General features: G+C 41.4%; 1 protein-coding gene across 2 annotated transcripts in view; it reads right to left on the bottom strand.

Moving 5' to 3' along the window:
• The window catches only part of UNC5C (unc-5 netrin receptor C), a 350,903-nt gene that overhangs the window by 95,831 nt on the left and 227,835 nt on the right, over nt 1-27,237 (bottom strand). Inside the window, exon 3 of one of the 2 annotated variants that reach the window (XM_024197612.3) lies at nt 7,855-7,998. The exons of the other annotated variant lie outside the window; for it this stretch is intronic. Within the exon in view, the coding sequence (XP_024053380.2) occupies nt 7,855-7,998 (144 nt within the window). The remainder of the gene's footprint in view (nt 1-7,854; nt 7,999-27,237) is intronic. 2 annotated transcript variants of the gene reach the window in all.

Here is a 27,237-nt window from a genome sequence, read left to right as displayed (position 1 = left end):
GCATTTATTATATATCTTAATCATAACCCTTTTTCTTAGTGCATGTGGAGCTTTCCAAGCCAATTTGCAGCAGCCTTCTCAGTGAAGAGCAGAGCCTTCAAACCATCATCAAATCCAGTCAGATGGCAGTCATCATAATGTGCGATATTTGTGTGCCTTTGGCACAGCTGCATCTGGAATTATCTTGCTGGCCCCAGATGTGAAGGCTGGCTGTATGTTGAACTTGGCCTATTTGAAATTTTGTTCAGAAGGACCCATGACTGGCATGGAAAATCAAAGCCACGTACACGTATGGTCAGGTCAGTTACAGGAGACTGGTTTCTGATGTCAGCTGCAGACCATTCTTCATGCCACATCAATGTCGTGGAGAAATCTCGGCAGGGCAAATGGGCCTACAATGGCTGGTGAAAACCACACCCTTGGGTGTTTGAAGAGGTCTGTGAAAGTGGTAGCTTGAGTTTGTCCTGATATTCTCAACCAATCTGGCAGTAGTGTCAGGGCTCTGGGGGGGTGGGAAGGGGTCCCGGGGCAGGCGGGGGGCTGTGCTCTGGGGGGGGGATGTGTGGAAGAGTGATGTTACTTAACATAGGGAGCCATGGTACCGGTCTGGGTTGAATTGTCCCAGTTACGATGTGCATAGTTGAGTGTAGTTGTGTGTCACCCAACTTGACATGAGACAAATGGAGCCAGATGGAGCACAATATTCTGCTGCAGACTCACAGAGGGCTAAACCAGATGATCAGAGAGTTTGAGTGTTGGCTCCCCATGAAGTGCTGGGCAGTTTGCTTAGGTGTTGCTGAGGTTACGTATCCTCAATTTAGCTGCAGTTTTCCTCAGGTGGTTAAGATCAGGTGAGAAATTTATCTAGGTTTACTCCAAGGTAGACTGGGTGGGATTCATGCAATGTCCATTGAGAAAGATATTCAGTTTTTGGTCTGTTTTAAAGATGGAACATACTCAAAACTGTCTTGGTTACACTTGGCTGTAAATGCACTAATTTACCATTAACTGCAGAATCAAAGCCATATGTATCAAAGAGAAAAGTATCCATATTTTGAGATGTGAGCGCTTGAAAGAGATATAGACCTGCTAGAAAAAGTTGCTTGACAAGAATGATTCTAGTGTAGTGAATATGTAAATGAGCTAATGCATATGATGAGTTCTAAAATACCTTCTTTCTCTTTCTGTGACTTGTGATGGAGGAGGTCCATCTTTAGCTCAAGAGTAATCTCAACTCAAGACCATGTGGCCCAGTTCTCTCCACACAGGATACAAGTAACACCTATTGACTGGGAATTACTCAACCTGCAGGGAAGAAGGAATCAGGCCCCCTCTTTAGTACTGCCCAATGTACACATACCATGTATAACCAATTCCCTTCATTTTTTCATATTTCACACTCCTGTGTGTTCTTGACTTTCTTTTAAATGTCCCGGCCTAGTTGTCCTCTTTCTCCAAGATCTTATAACTAATACAGTATTCTCTAATATTTTGGAGGCAATGGAACTGTCTCTTCACAATATTGTCTGGGGTGCTAGACTACTTGGATGTGAAAATAATGGGAAAATAGGTAATTCAGCAACATAATGTATGAGCACAGAACCCCAGAATTAAAAGGTTCACTACCTGAGTGCCAGTAATGAACGTGTGATTATTTTCACATCTGTCTTCTGTCCAACATAAGTGGAGATAATCTATCACATAAACCAATCCACTTTCCTGTACCACATTAATCTTATCTGTATACAGTATGAGACATGTATATAAGCTACTATTTAATCTCTCTTCTTAAAAAAAACACACAAAAACAATTCTGAAAAAAAAGGCTTTTAGTTAAGTCTATAGAAAACTAATATAAAATTAAATACAAGTTTAATAAGCACAATTCCTTATTAAATAGCGATTTCTTAGTGGAAAAGAGCAATTTTTTTTTTTAAGTTTCCATTTGTTTCCAAGACACTGGAAATGAGCCAAAAATGAGAAGGCATCTAAATTCATTATGCAAAAAGCCTACTCCGATGAAATTAGGAGGAAAGCTATTTATTTCTTGCAGCAGGTTTTCAGCAACTCAGAAGTTGGACATACAGATACTGGCTCTGCGTGTGATTGTACATTTTCAGGGGCAAATCAAGTGTAACTTCAATGAATCTAATGGAATCACACCAATGTAAAACTGGTACAAGTGAGAAGATAATCAGGCCAATTTCACATTTATTCAATTGCGCTGTAAATTGATAAGATATGATTCACAGTTGGGGTAAATTGGCCTGGCTCCACTAAAGTCAATGACACCAGTTATGGAACTGGCCCACAATTTAGGTCATATCCTGCAGTACATAATTAGTCTTTATCAAGTGAAACCCTCACCGGGTTTAATTCTATTCTTGGTTACATAGGCACAGCTTGCATTGATTTCTTTCAACAGGAATTTTGCTCAAGCAGAGAATGTAGGATTTTATACATATAATCAGATCAACATTTTTCAAATATTAGTTTTAAAATAATGCATGGTTTTGGATTTTTTTTAACAAAAGGAAAAAACTATCCTAACTCCTTTGTCTTCTCTCCATAAAGCTACAGTCACTTAATTCAGTAAGAAAAGTATATTTTAGGCCCAGTGTACATTAATATTTCAAAGCATCTGAGCACCTCCTAGAGTCAATATAACTAGGGCTTGCCTAGAATGATGAGGAAAATTGTATTTGCACCATCTAATATCATGTATCCCAGACAATGAATTGCATTTCTCCAGCTCCACTATTATTCATTCTCTTTTTCCATTTGCTGGATCATTAACATACTTAGGATTTTCAGGTCTAAACAGATCCTAGGGAATCTGCCAGTTTACAAGGGTGAACCCCTTCCAGTCTCTTTGTTGTGGGGAGACCAAACTCTCCAGTGGAAGAATTCCAAGGAAAATCATGGAGTTTCCATTCCACTATTCAGGAATAACCTTCATCAATGAGAAAGGTCCAAACCTTAATTGCAAATGGTCCAAAGTTGCAGACATCACACCACCCAGTTCTACACACTGAAAGAAGTCACAACCTTGGGTTCTGAATCAGTTTCACTTCCAGGTTAAATTTCCAGCATGTGTATCTCTCTGAAAAACACCACTCTTTACTCCAAATTTAAAGATGCCTTCCCTCTTGACCAACTGAAGTTCTCTACTTGGCTGATGTGATTTTTCAATTGACTTTTTGCAGTGAATTTCCATTGACCAGGTTGTTATGTCCTTTACGACACATGCCTGACCTTGAATTAAATAAATACAAGCTGCTTTTCCAGGATGCACATTCTTCACACTTTCAAATTACTTTTCAGTTAATTCTATTACACGGTCAATGAACAGAGATGTTGAATGCAATTTTTTGTTTTTGTTTTAATGGACTTCAGAACTGGTCCTCCAGAGGATACAATAATTCTACAACCCTGCAAAGCAATAACACGGGGGTCCAGAATGAAAAAAAAAAAAGTATCTTTCTTCTGAACATGCTAGAAAGGGCTAATTATGTCATCAGGGTACGGTACGACTTGTGCTGAAATCACCAGCGACGGCTATTAATGTGAAGTAACTGTTGCACACAGAGCACTGTAGGGTTTCCCTCCCCCAAATATATTAGCCTTCACTTTTTTGTACTCATTAAAAATGAAAAATGTCTGGCCCGATGTCATAACACCACAGAGAGTTGTGTTGTGTTTTGTTTCCTTCTAAACTCCGCATTGTGTGCTTACTGTAGGCAAATTTCAGGGCCAGATTCTGCAGGGATTCTATGCAGGTGCACAATATGAGGGAGAGTGTAAAGACCTTCCCCACGCATTGCTTGTTTCAGATAATGACCAGGGGAGCACAAGGACGGCTCTTTCCTAACTCAGTGGTGCTCCGGCCCACGGTTCCCCAACATGCACCAGCTTGTGAAATTCACCAGTGTGAATAAATCACACCCCTCGAGCAACGTAAGTTACACTGACATAAGAACTAGTGTGAACAGCGCTATGTTGGCAGGAGAGCTTCTCTCACTGACATAGCTACTGCCACTTGTGGAGGCTGGAGTAATTAAACTGACGGAAGAGCTCTCTCCCGTTGGCTTAGCGCGCCTACATTAGAGAGCTTACAGTAGTGGTACAGCTGCACTGCAATAAACTTCTTGGGTAACCATTCCCTCAGGCAGCAGTGCTGGATCCTCCTACTGCTTATTTTAAATGTTGGCACGCTTAGTATTTCTGATTAGTGATATGTCATCCTGCACAGCCTATCTTGGCATGCCCAGAGGATGTAGGATTTGAGATTTCACAATTATAGGGGTATGGCTACTGTTGAATTTTTAGTTATGTTTCAAATCGAGTCTAGACAGGTGTGACGGGGTGTTCACCCCACACTATCCCAGAGAGGGTTATTGTGGCCCAGGATGGGTTAAGTAACCTGATAGGCCATCCCGAGGGGGAGTTAGCCTTGATGATCAAGCACTGAGTGGGGATGAAGACTAGCTGGGCAGGGGCAGGCAGGGCTGGTATAAGGTCAGGAAGTGAGGGCAGGAGATGGCAGTCACTCTTTGGGCTTAGAGAGGGAAAGGAGAAGACTCGCGGGAGAGTAGAAGCCTGGGATCCTGGGCCTTAAGGAAGGGTTTACTCACAAGTGTGATAGAGCAGAAGCCTGATAGGGCTGGAGTAGGAAAAGTCTCAGGAAAACAACAGTAAAGTTTGGCACGGTGCAGACCTTGGCCGTTGATCCTTGAGCTGGAACTTTAAGCAGTGGAATAGTCCTGTGGGACCTGCTTAAAGTTAGACAAGTGCTTAAGTATCTTGCTGAAATAGGGCTTACTTATGCTGGTGTCAATTCAGAGTCAATCCACTGAAATCAACTGAGCGACTCTGGATTAACACTGGCATAACTGAATTGGCTAATTTGGCTAATTATTAGAATTTGGCTAATTATTATTATCTTTTAGACAATAATGTCACCACTCACTGATGTACATACTGTATGTGTTTAGAGTCCATACAAATATTTATTATTTACCTATGAGGTCAGCTGAAAAGTTTGTAGTTTAAAATAGATGATTTTTCTGTGCTTTTACTGCTTGGTATAAATCTGCAGGCTAAATACCCAACACTGGAGCTCTTAGTCCCGTGAATAGAGGCTACAGGCCTGGGCCATATTGTCCAAGAAGCCCCAAATCAAGGGAAAGTATGCAAAAAATTATCATCAAAAAGCAAAACTGAAAGTTCATAGGCTCAATTCCTCCATTTTTAAAAATACACTTAAGCACTATAAAAATTACTAGACTGACTTTCTCTCCCTCGCTCTTAAATGTGGTCAAAAATATCAATCACAAGCAAAGATCTTGGATGCCAATTTTCTACCCAGAATGATTATTTTTTTTTACAGCTAAGTTATAAGCCTCTGAAAATAGAAGTTTATGATGAAATCACTGACAGACTCTTGGCTAAAGTGCAGTTGCTGTATATATATCTAATGTCATGAAAGGCAATTACACATCTGTAACATTGCCCTGTTATCTTCATCTGATATATATTCAAACCCTTAATTGAAGTAAATATGATGGCCATCTGTCAAGTGCTAACTGGCAGGGCACCAAAATCTACTAGGTGATTTAATACAGATTTTGTAATCTAAAAAAGCTGTTGAAACATTGCTAAAGCTCTCTGAAGCACAGTGCTAACATTTGGAATGGGTAGTTAAAGTTCACTGCTTTCCTGTCAGAAAGACCATAGAGAACTCTAGAAATGTTTGTTTGCCCCTAGAAAAGGATTCAATACAAAATGCCATGTATGAAGCACTCCAGAATCAGGGGAAATTGGGATTCAATGCAGATTCTGTCTATATAGATATTTATAGTATTCCTGTGATAGTGAAGTACCTAACTACTCCTAAGAGCACCATGACCTAATGAGCGGATAAAGTACCAGAAGGGGACTCAGGTTCTACTCCTCACTCTGCCACTTATATGCTGGGGACCTTGGGCAAGTCAATGTACCTCTGGACCTCAATTTTCCCATCCTTGAAATGGGGACAATTATTAGAACTGAGTGAATAATAAATTTTTCGGTTCTGTAGTTGAACCAAAATAAAAATAAGAAAACAAATTTGTTTTGGTTTGACCCGAAACAGAATTTTTTCACTTTTCTTGCCAAAACGAAAAAGCAAAAATGTTTTGTTTCAGGTTAAATGACTTGTATTGTGCAACCCAAAACAAAATATTTTATTTTCTTTGTGGATTTTTTTATCTTTATTTTAATAAAGTAAGCCTAGCTAAATTTCTAAACAAACCAGTGTTTCAAAATGAAAAGTCACAACATCTTGTTTCAAAAACGTTGAAATGAAATGTTTGGACTTTTTCTGATTTCCCCCCGTTTTTTTGGTCAAAACTATTTGCTAAATTCAACCCAAAATCATGAATAGTTTTGGTCAATCCAAGACTGTATTTTTTGGTGAATAAACTATTAGTCTAAAAATTTTTGCTCAGTTCTAATAATGGTACTGACTTCTCTATGTAAAACTCTGAGATCTATTGATGAAAAGCATTACGTAAGAGCCAGGTGTTATTATCTGATGCAATAATATCTGATAAACTGATTACAAGTTGTCTGTGTTTGTATGAGGGACGAGGCCAAAACCTTGCATCCAAACTCCACTGAACTCTGGGGAGATTCTTCTCCAGATCCATTTCAATATCAAAAATTTGTAGGCAAGATCCATTTCTAGTCAAGTAGCTTAGGTCAAAGTGTTCAACTTGAGTACTTAAAATTAGCCTCCTAAATCTATACCTAGACATGTAAATAAAAGTGGCTCGATTTGTAAGTGCACTCAGCAGCCTCAACCCAAGTGACTTCATTGAGAGTGGGATGGAGTCCTAAAAAGCCATTTGTAATGGCTTGAGATGACACTATTTCATAGCAAAATGATAAGCAAATAGTCCTTCCTTAGTCTTCCTTCTTAAAGGTGTTGGTAAGGGAGATGTTCTTTTTCCTGGAAGAGGAATTCTCTTCTCTTGTTCTAAAATGTCAGGCTATATTCAGTCTAGACAAGCCTGACAAGTATCCAGCTGCGGGTACACCAAACAATGTTTCTTTGTTCTTTTTTCCAAAGGCAGGTGAAATAATTTCTGAATTACGCAGCTTGCTTGCATTGTATTAAATAAAACTCACTTAATCCGCATGAAAGGGAAATGGGAATCCCCGCTGCAAATGCTGTACAAAGACAAGCCCCTTTTTGAAAATTAATGAACATTAAATATTTGTATTGTCAACTGAAGATCTATTGTCTGGAAATTGGTTGTCATGTTTTTTCGTGGGTGGAGTGAGAGTGGAGAAAGGATTTCAAATAAATATTGAGATTAGTAACCATGCATAGCAAGGATGAAATGTTAAGAGTTAAGATGCCTATGTTTGCTATCATAGTTCGTCTCTGATTACAGTGGTATGCTAAATTTGGTCTCTGTTTGTTTGTCAGGCAAAAGCAGCATTATTAAATGGCTGCAGAGACACAAGGGAATTGTTCTTATCCCATCACAGGGTTTGCTTTGATAAATTCCAGCCTATTAGCTGCAAACACTTTCCTTGGGTCAGGATCATTGCAGAACTTCACAAATAATTTGTTGTTGTTGGCTTTCTTCTTTCATAAACCTGGAAGGAGGAGGATGCAAGTCTGGCTCTCAGAAACAGAAGAAATGATGAACTGACACATCTAAGTGCAATACTGGTGGTCTGAAGTCTGACATGCTGCATCAACCACCACAGAAGATTCAAGGCCTATTCAGTGTGTGTGGTTAGAAGCAAAAGTTCCCACCCAAACAACCCAGAGTCACTTCACCCCAGAGAAGAGGTACTCACATGCAATGCGAACATAGGCCTTTCGACTCTTAGTAGTGCCGGCAGAGCTCCAAGCGACACACTGGCACCAGTAATCTTCAGGTCCAAAGAGTTCTTCCACCTGCTGACGGGAAATCTCAATGCTCACTTCCCGAACAATCAAACCTGTCAGGATACAATTAATATCCCGAGTGTATTAGAGTTGGTGAAGCTATTGTTCAGAGTAATATATTAGAGAGAGTGCGCATGCGAGTGTGCTTGTTAAACTCTTCTGAGCCCTGGCTGATAATCTACTCAACAGCCCTTATCATGAGGAGACTGTTAAGAAAAACAACAACATTTTACTCACCCAACAACATTATAGGTGAGTGAACAAGTGAATATTTTGCAAGACTCATTTATATCATGTATACGTGCACACACACACACACATTATACATCTAAACATCGGGCAGATTCTCAGCTAGTGTAAGCCAGAGTAGCTCCATTGCTGGCACAGTACAATTTTAATACGAAACATGCTTCCCATCTCACACTATCGGGAGCTGTGTAAAAATACAAGTCTCCTCCTTTAAAAAACTATATCATCCTGTTTTGGAATGCTGATGGAGCAACTCTTGTTCACTCAAACACTAAATTGTGCACAGCACCGTGGCTTCACCCCTCATAAAAATATAAAAGTTGTCTACACTGATGGTCTCAAACCCTGCAGTTTAATAATTGTAAGCAGTATTGTTTTGAACAATACTGTCCAGAACAAGGGTCTACTCTGCACTACAGTATTGCACACCACTGTGCTCTGCATTGCCCCCTAATGTCTTCCCCCATATACTCTAATAATGCATTTTAATGCAATCCTCAAAAATCTGCAATGAAAACAACAGTGATGATAATGCTGTCACTGCCATTACAAACCTAGCATTTACCCAGTTACCACACAGTGCTATCTGATGTGAAACATTTTTTCCTATTCTAAGTACAAGGAAATATTGTGGTATCTGAGATACCACTGCAAAACCTGTTGGTAAGATGCTGACTTTTTAACACCAATTGACATACTCCGTGTTTTGCGTGATCCCACCCTTACAATTCACCAACCCTGTGAAAATGTTCTTCACTTCAGTTTTAAAATGGCAGCCAAGGTGTGTGTGTGTGTGGGGGGGGGAGGGAAATCTATGCACCACTTTTTAACATATTTGCACTGTGTTGCTGATGCCAAAGTCTCAATAAACTTGTAGAGTGTGTCCATCCATAAAAAATAAAATCATCACCATTTCTAAAACGTAGTCCAACAAAGGACCTTAAGTATATAAACCTCACATACAAATATTTTGTATAGCGTGACTGATTCTCTTTTTCCTTACTGTAATGCCAGGAAATTTAATTAAAAGATACTTGATCTTAGTCTGCATAGTTTGTCCCCATCACTGAATAACTAACACAGGGGTTATGAGTCTTTCTGCTGAACACAGACTTTCAGGCCAGCTACTCCCAGCCTCTTACAACATGAATTACAAGGTGATATTCATAACATGAATGTTCCCAATTGTACAGCACAGAGCGCACTGCATGCTCTGGAAGCCAAGCAAACCCTTGATTTTGCCTCCAGCCTCATAGAGGCTCCATTCAGGAAGCTGATGATTAATTAATATTTCTGCACAGTTGTATACTGTCATTTATGCTGCACACTCTTTCCATCCAAAACTCAGTTAACAACGTAACATCATAAAAAACAACAACAGGAATTGAAGCATGCAATATCATACAGAGTTTTGGTAGGAACTCTTTATAATTAGATGCATTTTCCTGCTAGGTATTATATAGCCTACCATCTTTTTAATTTCCTTATCTTTGACATGTTTGCCCAGGAAATTATAAGCTATTTTGAGGAAAATACATACTAGCTTTTCTCCTGGAAACTAAACACTCAAAATTTGGTTGCTGTACTTCGATGAAGTCAAAACAAAATACGGCATATATATTTGGAAATGTGGCAAACACCACCTTCTAAAACTGCTTTGCTTGGAAGAGCTCAATGGGCTCCAAAAGTGGTCCAGGGCTGTTCATCGTCCTATCTATAAGGGGAAAATAGCTTATATATACAGGATGTGCTCAAAAGGGGTTATGTTTTCACAGTGCAACTGCTGCTAGTCTAAAGATCTCACTTCAGTACATTCCCACTTTTTATAGCCTCAAGAGCCTAGCAGTTTGAATGTTACAATATTATGTTTTTACAACGAGGCTGATTATAATGGAATTTGATGGAGCAGAGAGTTAGGTTACTATAGGGCTAAAGCAAGTAGTCTTATAATGAAAGGGGAGTACTGGTTAATAATGATTACAAAATGGACTTAAAATTCTGGATGCAAATCCAGTTTTCTGATATGTTGAAGATATGAAATATACATCATGTCAATAACATCCATTAAATATACTGGCATAACTTTTATCTCTTGGTTCTTAATACATTCTCCATTTAATAGCAACAAGCTCGTCTAGGCACTGCTTTTCTAGGACATAACAAACGCTCACAGGTTTCAGGTTGTTTAAAGTCTTTTGATCTCACAAACTGTGTGGTAGCCATCTAGAAGCACATTTTCCGTTTGTGCTTAAAAGGATGTGATCATAAATACAGTATCACCATATGATTACATCTGTCTCTAAGCCAGGGGTTCTCAAACTGGGGGTCGGGACCCCTCAGAGTGTTGCGAGGTTATTACATGGGTGAGGGGGTCGCAAGCTATCAGCCTCCACCCCAAACCCCGCTTTGCCTCCAGCATTTATAATGGTGTTAAATATATAAAAAAGTGTTTTTAATGTGTAAGGGGGGTCGCACTCAGAGGCTTTCTGTGTGAAAGGGGTGACCAGTACAAAAGTCTGAGAACCCCTGCTCTAAGCTAAACATTTTTTCTAGCATATATAGAAGATCAAATCAGTTGCTGAGACGTTACCTGGGACGATATGCTATATGTATAGGTAGTGAATGTAGAAATTTATGGGCCAGATTCTGACACCCTTAATTTTACTAAGTAGCACCTTACTCCATTAGGAACCACACTGATTATTTATGGAGTAAGGTACTAGTCTGTGTGAGTAAGCACTGGGGCTGACTGGCAGCAGGAGGCCCCAGCCACTGGGGCTGACAGCAATTTCTGAGTAAAATTATTAAGCCTGACTCATGATCTCGGGCGAGAACACTTTTGAGTGTTCTATACCGAGATCATGAGTCAGGCTTCATTTTACTTTGAAATCGCATCTCTCGCGATTAATTCACAGAGTTGGCATGTCTGGCAGAAGGTGACCCTGCGCGATTCCTCCTGAACTTTCACACATTGTAAGGGTCTGATTCTGCTGGCCTTACTCATGCTCAGTAGTGCCTCATTTCACAAGGAGTCCCAGTGATTGAAAAGGAACTTCTTACCTAGTAAAGTACCACTCGACCTAAGAAAAGGTGGCAGAATCTGGCTGTAAGGTCATACAACTAGGAATGGGGTAATTTTCCTCTGTGTTGTAACAGGTCAGAATCCTATTGGTGTCACTTAAAAAATAATCCTTACCATGGTCACACTTCCTAATTGTGTTAGGAAACATTTAATTTGAGGTATCTCAGACAGCAGCTGACCTATTATCATGCTGAAATGATGCTGTATAGGTCCCACAGAAGACCTGATACAGTTTCTCTACATTCATCCAGTACTGTACTGCTTAAAAACCTCACAGGAGAATAATAATAGCATGATAACCTTGAGAGGAGGACTTCTAAGCGAGATCCTGATCTTACCACTATTGGAAGTGCTTCTACTATTCAATCACAGGAAATAGGTTGAATTCATTTTGTAATGTTCCTCAGGAGCCACCTTTTGCATTACAAATGTTGTTCTAAGGACTCAGTTGATTTGCAATGTAACTTTTAAGGTAGGTCAAAACGTGGGTGTTAAATCCTGACAACATCCCATTAAACACTGTATGAGACCAAGAGACTGACAGTAACAGTAGAATAAACTAATTTCCTCTACATCCCCCACTGCTTTTTTAGTCCTTTGTTTTTTACAGAACTACACATATCCTGGTTTAAATGTAACCCAGCCTTTATACTCACACTGGGCCAACTTCTGCACTGATTTACACCTCATACAACCTCACTAATTGCATGGGATGTAAGTCAACGTAGAATTTGCTCCACACCACACATGCTTTATAGCCCAGGTTTTTTTAGATGGCTTCTATATTTGCTCTCACAGAATCTGAGTGTGCCTGTTTGGACATTCAGTTCTATGTCTACCTGCCTGACTATATACGGATGCACATACTCGTGAGCACAAAATTAGAAGCCATTTTTAAACACTTACCCCTGTGTGTCTACCACACATGCACCACACACAAAGGAGGATTCAATAGCTCGGACGACTGGTAGTTGCTTATGGAGCACTTAACCTCTAGGACACCAATTCAAATCCACCCCGTATCAGTAATAACTGAAACACGTTACCATCCCACAGATGTTTCATTTCTACTGTGAAATGAGTTGATAGTTTCAGTCAAGTTCCCAGCATACAGGTATCCACAACACAAAATAAAGCCCCATTCACAACTGCATACCTGCCGATAGCCTGACAAAACTCCAGTAAATTGCAAATTTGCATAAATTAATATATTTGCATAAATTCAAACATGAACCACCAGAAGCAGATGCCTTCCTATTTTATAGTTATGTAATAACAAACCCAATTGTAGGGAGATAATTGAATGCATTTGTGGGCAGCTAGAATGTTTGATAGGTTCCATATACTGTATGTAAATTCAATAAATAAAGATACCATCTTTATTAAAAGCTTCCCTGCTGTGGTTCCAGTATAGCTCCTACTCTCTTTCATGGAAATAAATAGTAAGAAGATGATTGGTGGGGAGGGGGAATTTTTGCTTGTACTATCTCCTAGTTTGAGGTTTATCCCTTGGCCTGCATGCTCACCTAGGAACATAAGGGGAATATACACTTCTACCCCTGTGCAGGCTACCCAGACCTTGGACGCAGCCATCCACGAATGAGTGGGTGTTGTGACCCATTACCACCCCCCCCACACACTTGCACCAGGGTGGTGGTGGTGTGGAGCCTTAAAGTGAGAAGTCAAAGTAGAAAGTCAAGCCATTTGAATCAGTTTTGCATAAGAACTGGTAATGACATCTTATGAATGTACAGGCTCGTTCACCTGCACATCTACCAACGTGATATATGCCATCATGTGCCAGCAATGCCTCTCTGCCATGTACATTGGCCAAACTGGACAGTCTCTATGCAAAAGAATAAATGGACACAAATCTGACATCAGGAATCATAACATTCAAAAACCAGTGGGAGAACACTTCAACCTCTCTAATCACTCAGTGACAGACTTGAAGGTGTCAGTTTTGCAACAAAAAAACTTCAAAAACAGACTCCAAAGAGAGACTGCTGAACTCGAATTCATATGCAAATTAGACACAATTAACTTAGGTCTAAACAGAGACTGGGAATGGTTGGGTCATTGCACTAATTGAATTTTTTCCCCCCCATGTTAAGTTCTCCTTACACCTTCTATGGGTCATCTCGATTATCACTTCAAAGTTTTTTCTTCTGCTGCTACTGATAGCTCATCTCAATTGATTGGCCTCTTACAATTAGTATGCGTACTTCCACCTTTTCATGTTCTCTGTATGTATAAATATCTTCTGTCTGTGTGTTCCACTCTATGCATCTGAAGAAATGAGCTGTAGTCCACGAAAGCTTATGCTGAGATAAATTTGTTAGTCTCTAAGGTGCCACAAGTACTCCTGTTCTTTTTGCGGATACAGACTAACATGGCTGCTACTTTGAAACCTATCAGAAAGAAAGCGATCCATAAAAACATGCCTTCCCATTTTTAATTCACAAGTATTTGATCTCTGACCTCAGTAAACAACTTGAAAAATTGCAAGGGAGCCCCAAGAACTGCTCAAAGTTTTGAAACTGAAATAAGAGAAAATGAGGAAGTTCAGAAGGGAGAACAAAGAAAAGGAGAGAAATACTTGCTTAGAATTCTGTCTTGTGGATTTGGATAATCTAAATTATGAAAGAAGTCTGAGAAAGAGAAGATGACTTTGAAACTGTTTAGTTTCTGGGATATTTACACACACCAACCACTCTGATTTCATATAAAATCCGCCCACACACACTTTGGCACTTTCAGCAGAGATCCCAAGGACTGAACAACCTTCTTACCCCTCCAGGTTGTTCCTCCAGGTAAGGACTGAGGCATATTGATGAGGAGGTTAAGGACAACTAGCACTGAAAGTGCCTGTTTTACACCAGTTCTGTGAATTAAGAGAAGGCCTCCATCTCCAGGGCTGTTAATCTAGTACTATTCACCCACACTACATGCCTCTTATCACATTTCAATGGAAAATTATACTTCTGGGCTGGATTGTGACTTGGACTACACACCCATGCAAGCGAGTGAAAGAGATAGAACTTTCCTTACATTCCTACACTGTTTACTCGGACATCTGTGGGTGGGGAATGGGTGGGAAGAGGCACAGAATAGCTGGAGCCTTGGCTAAATCTGCCTAATTGTTGACTGATACAGCTAAGTGAGCACAGGAGGTTGGAGGGATATTTGGAGGGACAATCATTTGCAGCTGGTAGAGGAGAACAGCTAATCACTTCCCCTCCTGGAGCAAAGGGACAGCAGGGAGGGAATTATTATAGACACAGCCCTTTACTATAACTTGCATTCTAGATACACAGTCTAGCAAAGGCACATTCTGATGATCCCAAAGTGCTTAATATATTAACTGGTTAAGTAAACTATGGGTAGATTATGTGCTCTTCAAAGGCAGGAGCTGTATCTCTTTTTTTAAAATGTCCATAAATGTAATGTAATCATATAATATTATGGTATTATATAATTAGTAACAGTAATAACAATTAATGGATTCTATTTTGCGCCCATTGAATTAAATGGACAAACTCCTAATGATTTCCATGGCAGAATAAATATCACTTACACTATTTTATATATCTCACTGTGCCCACCATTAAAATCCATTCACTCCTGTGGTGAAACCCAACAACTGTTTTATCGGGCACAGCAACCCTATACAATAGTTTAGGATAGGCAATGAAGAATACTGTATTTATTTGAAAGTCTAAGAAGAATTTTAGCAAAGCAGAATTTAATTATCCAGCTCGGAATCTGTCCAGGTGAGCAGGGTTAATATCTGCACTCTCCAGAGCGCCTTTGTGCCAAAACTTATTTTGATGTTATTTAAGGAATATGGAAACGTGTGTGTGTTCAGCTGCAAGTATAAACTCAGTTTCCAAATTCTGAGAATCTGTATGTGTAATTTTTTCTGTTAATGGATTCTATTTTGTGTTTTTGTGCTTTCAATTGACCAAGAGATACTTCTTCAACTAGTAATCAAATATGCCAGAGAATGCATCTCCCAGGAGATAGCAACTTGTCACCCACCATGTCTGGGGCGAAGAAATATTGTGTGATATGTGCATTGTAAATAACTATGTTAGTAATACCTTGCACTTACACAGTGCCTTCCAACCAAAGATCTTAAGGTACACTACAATAGTGCGTAAATATGTACATCTGCATTTCACAGATGGTGAAAATGACACAGAGTAAGGTAAAGGGACTTGCTCAAGGTCACAAAATAAATCAGTGCCAGAGCCTGTAATAGAACCCCTGTTTTATGTTCCCCAGATCCCTGTTCTAGCCACTAGGACTAGACTATGATGTCTCATAGCTGCCTGCACAGGTGAAATCCTGACCCCACTGAAGTCAATGGGAGTTCTGCAATTGACTTCAATGAGGCCAGGATTTCATCCATATTTGTTCAACTCCAACAGCACTTATAATTGGCAGTTACTCAGAATCAGCTTTATGCCTCATCCAAAAAAGGCAGAATTTTCCCTATCTTATCAAACTGGCCAAGAGCACAACCCAAATGATATGACTGCAGATGTACTTAATAAAAGGTTCACCCAGTGCTTGTTATAATATTTGGTCTCATGTGGTAAAATGTAGTGATTCAAGCAGAGTATGGCCAACATTTTCACTTAGAGGTGACTCAGAATATCTATCTGATGTACTGTTCAGTCACAGACTCAGTAAACAGTCCATTTTTGGGAGGGGGGACCTGAATAATTTTACTCGATGAAATTTTCTTTTTATAATAAATAATAAGTTACATCAATACTCTGTGACGATGGAAACTTGTTTATAATCTTTCAGAGATGGGTCTGTCACAGCCATAAAGGACTCTGTTCAAACGCTTCAAAGTACTTCTGTTATGGTGTCTGGTGTTTCAAAAATTAATAAATAGGCTGAGCACAAATAGGACTGCTTCAAATATAATGATTCTTGCTGAGAAAAATGTTCTCTTTGCATTCTGTTGGGACAGAGATGATTGCATGATGGCATGCCTCCTGTATACTTCATTTTCTAAACACATCAACTGCAATCTTAACAACAAAGAAATAAGAAATAAAAATATTTGGAAATAAATAAATAATAAAACTAAGTGATTTAAAACTCCTCCAACAACCTTGCACCCTGTTATTGCATGCATCTGCTCTTTCTGACTTCCCAGTAATGGCTGCTTGGCTAATGGCACACAGAGGAACTAGGTGCATACTGCAAACAATTTTCTGTAACTATTAGCTCAGATTTTTAAATGAATAGCTTTCAGCTATGGTTGTGCCCTGTGTAGCCTTGTCCTCACTAGGAAAAAAGGTGCATTCTTAACTCGAGTCAGCTAACCTGAAGAAACATCCTAGTGAAGACAAGGCAGTTAGAGCCAAGAGCTACCAGGTGAAGGTAAACCCTGGAAGAACCTGAATTCCCGTTTCCCTTAGGGGTGGGGATCAGGCATTTCCTGATCAGCCCCTGGCCCTCATCATCCCTGTGGCTCTCCCCCTACCCTCCTTGTTCCCTAGGACTCCCTTTTTGTAATGGAAGTAGCCTGAGGATCACTGGTAACTGGTCCTTGTCTGAGGGTATCACAAGGTGGAAGGCTGCTGGAAAGAGGAGAGTCACTTTCTCTCTATTTCTTAGCTTAGTCCCTTTTCCCTGAATGCCTTAAAGGCAGTTTTCATAGGCCCCACAGACTCTGAGGCAGAGTTTGGACTGAAATCCCTCTGGAGGATCTAAGAGAGCAGCTGGATCTCATTCAGCTTTTCCTTCTGAGGGCAGTGGGTTGCTGCTGCTCAAGTGGGAACAGGTAGGGAGGAATGTTTCCTGTTCCAGGGGCCGTGGCGGCTTCTGTAGCTGAAAAAGGAGGAACGACTTGTTTTGCTCTGTGTGCAAAGCTGCCAGTGCCTCAGGTGGTATTATGGAGGCAGCTGCAGACCAGTGCCTGGGCAGAAATGCTATTAGGCCTATGAGGCCTGTTGCATTGTTTTCTGTGTTCATGCCTTTCTCTCAGCTCCAAAGGTAATGATGCTCCACCTGCTCGAGACAGAGGTAACGGGGTCTGGGAGCCAAGAACACCCTGTGTCTAAAGGGGATGATATCATTAAAAGGTCTAACTGTACTGTCTCTGCCTGCGGGCAGGGAAGAACTTTATCCACACATCTGGACTGCTACAGAAGACCAGAGAGAGGAATATTATACATCATGATCAAAGAGAGGAATATATACAATTTTATTGTTACTATCATGATCTCACAAATATTCTACATAGAGCACAGAGGGACAAATTCTAAACTGAGGCACACATTCTAATCCTAATCCAGAGGCCAAGTAGCTGAACAGGGCTGGCTCCAGGCACCAGTTTACCAAGCAGGTGCTTGGGGCGGCCACTTCAGAGAGGGGCGGCACGTCGAGCTGTTCGGCGGCAATTCGACGGACGGTCCCTCACTCCTGCTCGGAGCGAAGGACCTCCCGCCGAATTGCTGCCGCAGATCGCGATCGCGGCTTTTTTTGTTTTGTTTTGTTTGGCTGCTTGGGGCGGCCAAAACCCTGGAGCCGGCCCTGTAGCTGGGGTAGACTCTAGATATATGTTCAGAGGGGAAGTGGAAAGGAATCCTTTCTCCTCAGGTCACAGAGTGGCTCTGGAGATGCTCGGCAGAGGCTATGCCTGTCTTGTGGCTAGTGTAGCACCTGATTCTCTGGTTCTAAGTGCCCTCCTTTTCTTGCATCCCCTCTCCAAATCTTGCTCCCTCCCCCTTGTGCAGGAAACCTGCACCAGCTTAGCTGCCAGGGGACTGTCTGTGCAGACAGGAATAGAATTTGACGGTTCAGGTTTTACTGCATGTTTGTGGTAGCTGTAGAAGAGCCCCAGTAACACAGACCCACCTCGGCAGACACGTGAGGCTGAATATCTTTAAAACAACATTGAGCTGGCTATTTGCTGTTAAAAATATTTTCACACACAAAGGAAATACACAACAAAAATCCTTCTATAGAGACAATTTCCAGTTCCACCCCACTTGTGCAAAACGTCTACAAAATGCACCAAAAATGAGTGATTCTCTCACACATTTAGTGTCATATGCTCATGCTTTTTGGGTTTCTTCCCTCTCCTTGGTGCAAATTAATAATCCTACTACAATTTATCTCTCCAGAAATCTCAGTACAAGTGTTCATCTGTACTTACATAGGAATCTATAATTTCTGAAATAATATAGGGCTCTCGTCCACGAACACATCTGCATTTGTGTCAAGCCATAGCAGCTCAGAGGTTCCTGTCATTCAGCAGTCACTGCAGTCACATTTGGTGGTCCCTTAGCAGTACTTTGAAGGACTGGTACCACTAAAAGGGAGCATGGGAGAGGGGACGTTCAGAGGGAAAGGCATGACAGAGAGTGACTGTATTAGTTACTCCAGCTCTAGACAGAAAGCCCAATGCTTTTTCTGTCCTTGAGCGTGTGGGGTCGTTTGTTTTTTTTTTTTTTTTTAAAGAGGCCAGAAAAAAACCTGCCAGAGGTTCATGTTTTACATAAAGCTGCAGTTGAGACTTCACAAAGAAAATCTATGCACTTTTTATTTCTGGTTCAGAGGATTTACATGCTCTTTCTAATGATCTGGGCCTTCAGCACTGGGTAATGCTTCCCAGTCCCCAGCTTAGTGCTCATGTAAAATTGAAGCACTTTTGAGGCAGTTTAGAGGCTGCAGATGAATCTCAATGTGCAGGCAAAAGGCATAATGGCTGTTTAGCACTTTGCAAGAAGAGGCTGAGGAAATCATGAAAAAACAAACAAACAAACAAAAAACTATTGAACTGCAGCCATCTGGGAAGCCAACAGAGAGCTTCTGAATTTTGAAAAGCATGTTTACATTGCGTTTGTGTAACCAAGGAAGGGAAAATTAAAAATAAATGTGATTTTCCTGACCCCAAAAGGTAAGTATATATACCAAGGTTCTTTCAGTTTGGGGTGTACACGCACACGCACACACACACACACACACACACACTCAGCATCTAATTTAAGTGAGTTTTGAGAAGCTGTACTGAAGTAAAAGTGCCTTATTTCCATGATTTTGATGCAGTGTCACAGTTCAGTGGCTGGTATAGAAGTTGTGGGAATAAGGACAATCAACAACGTGACACAAGGGGTCACTAGGGAGCCTTTCTGAGTAGTTGTCCTTTTTCTTAGTCCATGATGTGGCAGAACAGGGAGTTGGGGGGAGAAGTGTAAAATCACCACTTTTTTCTTTTGCCAGTTAGGGATTGCATTTCACAGAAATCTTGAGAACTTAAAAAGAAAGAAATAACAACAACAAAGGACACACAGCTGCTTTCAAAGGTTCTTTTGTCCAGTGCACTGTCAAGTTAAGTGACTTTCACCAGATAGATATGCAGTGGCTCTGGGAATTTGCTGCCTGTTCCCACATCCAAAGTGTTCTCAGGTCTTGGCCAGGCTAACAGTGAGAGCGCCACCTCCTGACCAACGAGAGATATTTTTTAGTTTGTAGGAGATAAAATAATGATCAAGGGGGGGAGGGTGGAGGGAGGAGGCAGTATAGTGGTGATAGTGGGACTGCATGGGATGTAAGTCAGTGCAGAATTTGGTCCAGAGAATCAAACCACTAAGAGGTGGAATAGACCTTTTTGGTCATATATGTGAAAATTTTCAGAAGTCCCCAAAACTTTTGTTTGCCTCCATTTTTCCAGGTGCCAAGCTTGAGACTCATGGTTTCAACTCTTTGTTGCCACCTTAGTCAAAAGACATCACAAAGCACTAAAGGATCAAAAACTAAATCCAAATGAAAACACAATCCCTTTCAATAAATCACTGCTCTCAGCCCTGACAAATCTAGCACCCCCAATCAGTGGTGCAAATAACCTCACTTAAAACTCCCAAATGTTCAAGATGCTAAACCAGCACCAGTACGACCAACACACAAGAAATTGGGAAGAACAAGTCAAAAACAGCAACAAGAGTTTTGAATGGAAAGAATAAAGGAGGGCTGTGTGTGTGTGTGTGGGGGGGGGAGGGATGTAGATAATTTGAGACTGCGGTGAGTGTGGAAGTGTCCCAGGGTACCTATTGGGAGTTGGATGGGATCAACAGGAAGGTAGGCTGTAGCAAAGTTGACAGCTGGAGGGGAGAAAAGGCATGGAAATAATCGGGGTGGGCATCCTCAAATGGCTCAAATTAATGAGATAAAATCCAGGCAGCTCATTTCTTAATCAAAAATAACTTTACTTGTTCTCTCATTACTGCACATCACGGATCCAATCTACAACACAACCGGAAAGATGAGCAGCATGCACCCCCCTCTGCTGGACAAACAGGGGACCAGAGCCAGAGAACACCAGACAGGGAAGATAGCTGAGTGGAAGGTAACCCTGCTATAACAAATAAATAAAATAATAATAATAATACATAAATAGCGGCTTTTATCCATAGGTCCCCAAAACACTTTCCACAAGTGAGCAAGCATTATTATTCCCATTTTACAGATGAGGAAACTGAGGCACAGAGCGGTTGAGTGATTTGCGCAAGGACACACAATGAGTCAATAGCAAAGTCTGCTTTAGAATCCAAGACTTCTGACTCCCCAGTCCAGTGTCCGATCCCATGGATCCCACTGCCCCTCACAGAAGCAACATTAACAACTCCTCATTGGCTGCTAGCCCCCATGAAGAGGTTGTAGGATACAGATATGGAATGGACAGGCAATGGCAGAAAGTTGTCTGCAGGAAAGGACCTGGAGGCAATGAAGACAGTTCTAGGATCCTTGTGCTTGCCTTCTGCTTTCTTTTGGATTCTGGGGATCAGTGGGGGTTGAGGACCTCAGCCCCTTGCCACACTAAATGAGTGAAAATTCCTCTTCTTGCAGGATAGGATGTGGAGGAACCTCTAAAAAGTGACCTTATATGGTTTCCAGGAAAGCCTTTCTCTTCTTGTGAGTTTCTGCCACAGGAGAGGAATATCCAGCCCAGTGATCTTAATCCACATAACCTAATAAAACTTAATTTATCTGAAGTAATTAGAAAGTGATTTATTATGATATTTTCTCCTGCTGTGTGAAGCATTTGGGATTTTTATAGTGTAAAGTTTGCTTTCACATCTGCAAAAGCATCCACCATCAGAACACAGCAATTCCCTAGTCCCAATTCTGAAGCATTAAAAACTACTGTTTATCTACAGTTGTGTTATTTTCACTATATTGAAGCTAAAAGTAGAAAGCTTTTTCTGCTTTGAAAAATGGCCACAGGGGTCTTGCTGTTGGCTGTTACCTTGGTCTTGATCCACAAAGGGCCAAGTTCCCTGCAGCTGGTTTTGAAGCTGTAAAAGCTGTGGGGTAGATAAAGCTTTTATTGTACTAATGATGCTTATTCTCACACAATCTTCATCCTCATGAGACGTTCCTATATGGCTACTGGGAGTGATGTGGAAGAAGAGGGAGGCTTGAGTGACATTTAAAGTGACAGCACTCTCAAATGTGTGTGTGTGTGTGTGTGTGTGAAACATTTGTGTGGTTTTATTATTAATTATTATTATTATGCATTAAAGAAAAAAACACTGTATTTTACTGAAGAGTTACGGTTCTGTGGAGAAATACAGCTATCTAGTTTTTCATCACTAGTTGGCAATGTTTTGGGACATGTATGTTTAAACTCTCTCTTTCAGTTATAACACCCTCCAGTCAAACGGCAGTCGGGACAGAAATTGGTATGGTTACTGATGTGCTACCATCAGTTTATGTATACTGCTCATACTTGCCAACATTTGAAAACTATTAATAGGAATAAAGGGACGTATTCTTAAACTTAATTGAAATGTATTGGACTAGGAGAGAGTATTGGAGGGGGAAAAGTAGAAAACTGGCAATATTTTGCTGAAAAATGGTTATTCTAAATAGGATGGTTGGTATTTCTGAAGGTTTTGATTTGACAGAACATGAACAGTAAAAAAAAGGTCATGACAATAACATCATGAAAACAACAATCCTAATTTATAATTTGTGACAACCCTTATTAAAACAACACTACAGTATTCTACCCTCATGATCCAAAACACAATAGGCTTCACAATAGCAACACTCCAGCATTTGGGACCATTCATGTAGGAGGCCATTTCTTTAGTATTTTTAATAAGGGATACCAAGAAATTTGGTAATGGAAGTAGCTTTTCTTTCTGCCCTTTAGAGATCTACCTAAAAATACAGTGAATTGAGAGGTGATGCCAGAACAATGGGAGGGAAAGTGAGGTTTAGGAGGGAAGATAAACTTGAAAGGATGTGTGGAAAAGGGTGTGGAAGATGACAAAAAGGAACATCTGTACACACAAATAATAAACAAAATGTTACAAAAGGCAAGTCCATCTTGGGATTGTATTATGACAAGCCACTTTAAACTCTGTTCTTGGAGTTCTTGATGTTACAAGGAATTATAGCCATGGCAATACATGGTCTCATGCCCATTTTCTATTTATATTTACTCTACCCTAGAGCTATTTTCACACTGGAAATAATGAGTCTTACATTCTGGCTACTGAAATAAATATTTCTAGAGTGGAATTGAAGTAAATTACCTTTTTCAGAACTAGAAACAATTTTTTTTTAAACAAAAATGTTTTACGGGTCAAAAGGAGCGCGAGTCAGGAAATCCTCATTGAATAGTCAAAACTCCAGACCACTAGTTCAGTAGCTAAAATAAGGAATGCTGGTGGCATCTAAAAGAAGCTGTGCTAAATAGATTAAGGGGGCCTTGACATGAAGGTAATGCAGATTTTCCCAGTCCCCCCAAAATGCTGTGGTATAAACATCTGAATAAGCAGTTTTCATTTTGTGTATGTACACTTAATTAGTACTTGCTTAAAATGGCACAGTGACAGCCCTGCAAACTGAAGTGCTGTCTTTATCCATGGAAGTGGAACTACATGAAGTATTTTGCAAAGAAACAACACTTTGGAAATTTTAGCTTTTTGTCAATGTTATGTAACAGACAGAAATATTACTTTCACCAGAGTGTAGTTTTGTGAATCCAGTTCAGTGCGGGTGAATAAAGAGCCCAGGGAAGCATTTAGGAAGAGAAGCTTTGAAAAATACTAACAACCCCCCATATTCTGGCCTTACCATTGTAGGCAATCTGGGTTGTGGGGAGAAGAGCAGAGAGGTAGTAATCAAGTGGACGTTCCTTGAGCCATTCTGCTTGCTGAGGACAGAATGGCTCAGGAGAGCCATTTGCTATGAACCATTCTTTACTGCTGCTCCTAAAGGAAGTGTGCACTTCCACTAGAGCCTGCTACTGAAGGCAGCTTGTAAACAGAGGAATTGGAGACCTGGTCTGACTCCAAGCAAAATGACTCCATAGGGGCATGGTCCTCTTCTTTGGTGGCATGGCCAGGCCTCAGACTCACTATGCCTCCTCTCCGCCAGTGAGTTGCACTGTGCAAGTTAGAGGGATCCCCTGCCTAGCACTCAAAGGTCCTTATTCTGCCGGGCTCCTTCTTGGGAGCTTTGAAGAAGGGATAAACAGACTCCATATGCCCTCTTCTCCCTGTGCACCTGAGCAAGACAATGCATAGGCAAAACACTAACATTAGCTAAATGACCTAAAGTATCTATTTAGTTAGCAGCTGCAGCACTAGGAAATAATGGTTTCAAATGTTCTTTTCTCTTTGGTTGAAGGAGACGGAGACAAAGAGTATATCAAGGGCACTGCAATGTACAACAAGAGAGGGCCTATAGAGCATTTCTGGATATTTCTGCAGAAATCATTCCAAAATATATACAAACTGAAAAGGGCAAAAAAACAGAAGTACGTTCTCTGTGGGCCTGATTCTTTTCTGTCGTGCATCCAATGCAGTCCATTTTGATTTGGTAGCATTTAACCTTGCTTTGCACAGATTTAAAGCACTATACAAGATGTAAAGTCCTGGAGACTCAATGCGTGTGTATCTGCATTGCTGTCTGTACTGCAGAAATGGGAAATATTTTCACATAAAAAGCAAAGGCACCAACAATTCCTTATCCACAATCATTTTCAGTTGCACAATAATTCAAAATAAAAAATGTGCACAAATCACACTAATGACTATTGATGGTCTTGCTCTTCCTGTGCTGTATCAATGACATTTTCTTGGCCCCAAAAGCACTAGTTCTGCAGTATTTGTTTCCTTTCTTTGCTGTTATCTTGTATGATAGTAGCTCAGAACATTAAATATATGCCCTTCTTCCTACTTTCATCTTGTCGCTTTAAAACAAAATATTGCCAATGTTCACTTTAATATATTTTATTATGTTCTGTGTTAATATCAAAATACTGCAGTAAAAACATAAAAAAGGACTGCATCCTGGCTTGCCATTCTATGCATGCATGAAATGATGAGACCAGATATGCTGTGCACTGATGAAGAACAAAGCACCCATTTGGACATCTTTAAGAAAATGCTTAACTTTTAATAGAGGAAGAAAATTCCAATGGGGCTGAAGATCAAAAACAGAGTTCAAAGATCTTCCAGATAAGACGCTTCTGTTTTCTTGGAATCGACTATAAGTGTATTTGCACGGTTCTATTACCAGGCTAATTTAATTTAATAAATAAGTCTAGAACATCCTGTCACCTTTTACTATTCTCAGTGTCTCTGACCAGTTTCAATAGTTCATATGGAGATTGGCTGAGTCCATATGCAGTAGTTGAGACTACTAATGCTTTACTTACTGCTCTAAAATACTCCATGGTGCAAAGCACCTACATAACATCCCAACTTTGTAATAATAACTTCCTCAACTTACGCAGAGAAGAGATACAAATGTTTCTTTTTCTCTTAAAAAAAACTAACCCTCCTACACCATTTACTATTTCTTCCCAGCAAGTCTTTTTGTTAGGAGCAGGATTGCACCCTGATTCTGCATCCTGTGTCACTGCTGGCGTACCACCCAGCATATGCTGTGCAGCCTTAGCATTTATTAACGCTAAACAAATTTCCCATATCAGGGAGATGCACAAGTGTTTTTGTACAAGTTTCATTCACAGTGTTTCCAAAGCTTCAGAGTCCATGGACAGCTGAAAACTTATTTCTCTCTCCCTATGTTTTACTTTTTAATTGGAAGATAAGTTACTGCACCAAATACTTTTAGCATTACACCTTTATTTCATATTCTTCTCTCTTCTCTATACTCTGATTACTTTTTTTAAAGAAAAGAGTGCATGATTAGACTTTATTATTTTGTTTCTGCATTTCATTACCTTTTTGTCTTGTTCTCCTTGTCATTGCTTTGCTATAAGAGGACTTAAGAGAGAAAATCTGGTTCTCAGATGGCATTTTAGAAACAACTCAGCAGGGCTTTCCTGCTCGTTGTTTGAGGGATAGCATGGCAAAACCACAGCAAAGAGAAATGTGCCTACGTCTCAGTCACTCGGGTCATATGACTGACATGGAAGGATGAAACTCAAGCAGCATTCAGAATAAAAGTGTGGTATAATTGAAATCCTTTTAAACTCTGGTTCATTATTATAGGCTTACTTGTGGCATTGCCTGACTGTTAGTTGTGCTGGAGAACTGAATTGCCCCAGGGAGACAAAATTCCTCTCTGGGGCTCCCTGGCATGTGGAATAAGGGCACACCTGCTGTTACATGCTCCTTGCATTCTCCCCAACTGCATATCCACTTAAGGGCACAATATGGCTTTATGGACGGTGTCTAGGGTTACCATTCGTCCGGATTCCCCCGGACATGTCCGGCTTTTTAAGCTAAAAATAGCGTCCGGGGGGAATTTGTAAATGTCCGGACTTCCCCCCCCATGCAGAGCACACGCGGCTAACAGTGCTGCCGGCTGGACGGTGTCACTTACATGGGGCTCCGACACTCAGCCAGAGGGCTGGTCCACACTACCCGCCTAATTCGGCGGGTAGAGATCGATCTTCTGGGATCGATTTATCGCGTCTCATCTGGACGCGATAGATCGATCCCAGAAGCGCTCCCCCGTCGACTGCGGAACTCCTGCTCGCCGAGAGGAGGAAGCGCTGTTGACGGGGGAGCCTGCCTGCGCCGCGTGGACCCGAAGTAGGTACTTTTAGTTCGATATAGGAAACATCGACTTCAGCTACGCTATTCTCGTAGCTGAAGTTGCGTTTCCTATATCGATCCCCCGCCCCAGTGTGGACCAGCCCAGAGAGGGCTCCTCCTCCGCTTCCCCTGCAACAGAAATCACTCCCTCCTTCCCTCCCTCCCTGCATTCGCAGATCGGCTCCGGCAGTCTGGAGCTCCTCCCCCACTGCTGCCCAGCATGCCGACGAGTGGCTCAGGCAGTTCCTGAGCAAGTTCACCAAGACATTAGGCGAAGAAAGGCCAGCAACAAGGGGGCCAGGGGGCAGGAGAAGGGGCTGGGAGGTGTTGGAGGGGGCAGTCAAGGGAGGGGGGGGGGGTGGGGGACTTGGGGAGGGGGGCCTGTCAGGGGGCAGGAGTGGGGAGAGGGATTGGAGCAGTCAATGGGACAGGTAGCAGAGGGGTTTAGATGGGTCGGGAGTTTTGGGGGGGGCTGTCAGAGGGTGGTGAGTGGTTGGATGGGGCGTGGGAGTCCCAGGGGTCTGTCTGGGGGTGGGGGTGTGGATAAGGGTTGGGGCAGTCAGGGGACAGGTAGGGGGTAGAGTCCTAGGGGGCAAATTAGGATGGGGGGAGGGTCTCAGAGGGGGCAATCAGGGAACAAGGAGCAGGGAGGCTTAGGTAGGGGGTGGAGTCCTGGGGGGCAGTTAGGGGCAGGGGTCCCAGGAGGGGGCAGTCAGGGAACAAGGAGCAGGGGGAGGGTTGGGGTTCTGAGGGGGGCGGGGAGTGGAAGGGGCGGGGCTAGGGCAGGACGGGGCGGGGCTAGGGCAGGACGGGGGCGGGGCTCCTCCCGTCCTCTTTTTTCCGTGCTGAAATATGGTAACCCTAGGTATAAGAACTTGTGAACAAATACAATGCAGCCTGTTACCTGTCTG

Source organism: Terrapene carolina, unplaced genomic scaffold (assembly GCF_002925995.2).
Source record: "Terrapene carolina triunguis isolate 2854851 unplaced genomic scaffold, T_m_triunguis-2.0 Scaffold789, whole genome shotgun sequence".
Taxonomy (NCBI): Eukaryota; Metazoa; Chordata; order Testudines; family Emydidae; genus Terrapene; species Terrapene triunguis.
This window is presented reverse-complemented; position numbering and strand designations above follow the sequence as displayed.